General features: G+C 46.9%; 1 protein-coding gene across 1 annotated transcript in view; it reads right to left on the bottom strand.

Annotated features, from left to right (window-relative positions):
* Positions 1-243: 243 nt before the first annotated feature.
* Positions 244-1,510, bottom strand: part of LEUTX (leucine twenty homeobox) — a 7,835-nt gene continuing 6,568 nt past the window's right edge. Inside the window, 2 exon segments of the mRNA XM_037729402.1 lie at positions 244-288; positions 290-682. Of these exon segments, the coding sequence (XP_037585330.1) occupies positions 244-288; positions 290-682 (438 nt within the window).

Below are 1,510 nucleotides of genomic sequence, written 5' to 3'. Positions count from 1 at the left end.
CTGCCACCTCCGTCTCCTGGGTTCAAGCAATTCTCCTGCCTCAGCCTCCCGAGCAGCTGGGATTACAGGCATGTGCCACCATGCCCAGCTAATTTTTTTGTATTTTTTTTAGTAGAGACGGGGTTTCTCCACGTTGATCAGGCTGTTCTAGAATTCCTGATCTCAGGTGATCCGCCCATCTCAGCCTCCCAAAGTGCTGGGATTACAGGCGTGAGCCACCGCACCCAGCCTGTGTGTAAGAAGTTACACTGAAGATCGGAGCTGGTCATACTCCAGGCACACTGGGAGGAAAAAGATATTGATTTAGGCTGCTGGTGTCATCTGCCTCTGACAGGTCATAGATCTTTACAAATTCATCTATTTCATAGGGAGAGGAGGCCCAAGGAAGATTTGAAGCCCCCAGACATATCTGTTCAATATCATGTGACTGAGGATGCCAGCATGAATCCCTCACAGAGGCGCCAGCTTCTCCAGGATTCCTGACACCAGAAGGCTCATGTAGATCATGGTCATTTACATCAGAGATTCTAGGACTTATTGGACGAATGTCTGCAGTAGTTACGGCTGAGGGAGTCTCCTCCTTCACTGAAATAGTCTGGCTTGATGCTCCCAGCGATAGCTGTGGCTGCATTTGCTGCTGCTGCTGCTTCTTCCATTTGGCCCGCCGGTTCTTGAACCATGTCTAGGAAGGGGGAGAGGGGAAGTTAATAATGGGGGTTGAGTATAAAGGGGCATCCTCATGTTTCTTAGGAATTTGTTTTTTTGGTGTGAGAGAGAGTTAGTCTTACATTTATTGGAAGAAGGGAAGCTCTTTCTATCCTCTGCTGTCCTGGGTTTCAAGGGAAAAGTGGGTGTAGGATTGTACTAGCAATGGAATATGACCTAGGTCATGACGTATTAAGCAAAAGGGGATTTGTATTAGTGGTGTATTTTTTTTTTTTTTTTTTTTGAGGCAGGGTACTGCTCTGTCACCCAGCCTGGAGTGCAGTGGTGCAATCATAGCTTACTGCAGCCTCGAAGTCCCAAGCTTAAGCAATCCTCCTATCTCAGTCTCCCAAGTAGCTGGGACTAAAGGCATGCACCTCCATGCCTGGTTAATTTGTAATTTTTTTGTAGAGGCATAGTCTTGCTATGTTGCCCAGCCTGGTCTTGAACCAAGCTCAATCGATCCTCCTGCCTCTGCCTCTCGAAGTGCTAGGATTACAAGTGTGAGCCACTATGCCTGGTGCCCAGAGAAAGTATTTTAAAGTCAGAGTATGGGGTGAGAGTTTAGTTTGGGATGTCTTCAGAGTTCATCCAGATGTTCTCCCCTGAATACTCTGTGGGAACTTAGTGACAGGCATCTGGATGAATGTGAATTAAGCAGAACCTGTCCTGAATACACAAGAATAGACCCGAATGGGAGTATCTGAGATTCAGTCTCAGACAGTCCTGTGTAGCATGGTGGGGTTAGAAAGGCTTGGGTTCAAATTCCAGCTCTTGTGTTTATAATGCTTGGAAGACAGCTTTT

The sequence above is a fragment of the Cebus imitator genome, unplaced genomic scaffold (assembly GCF_001604975.1).
Source record: "Cebus imitator isolate Cc_AM_T3 unplaced genomic scaffold, Cebus_imitator-1.0 Scaffold306, whole genome shotgun sequence".
Taxonomy (NCBI): Eukaryota; Metazoa; Chordata; class Mammalia; order Primates; family Cebidae; genus Cebus; species Cebus imitator.
Note: the sequence above shows the minus strand (reverse complement) of the source record. Positions and strands in the feature narration are given on the sequence as shown.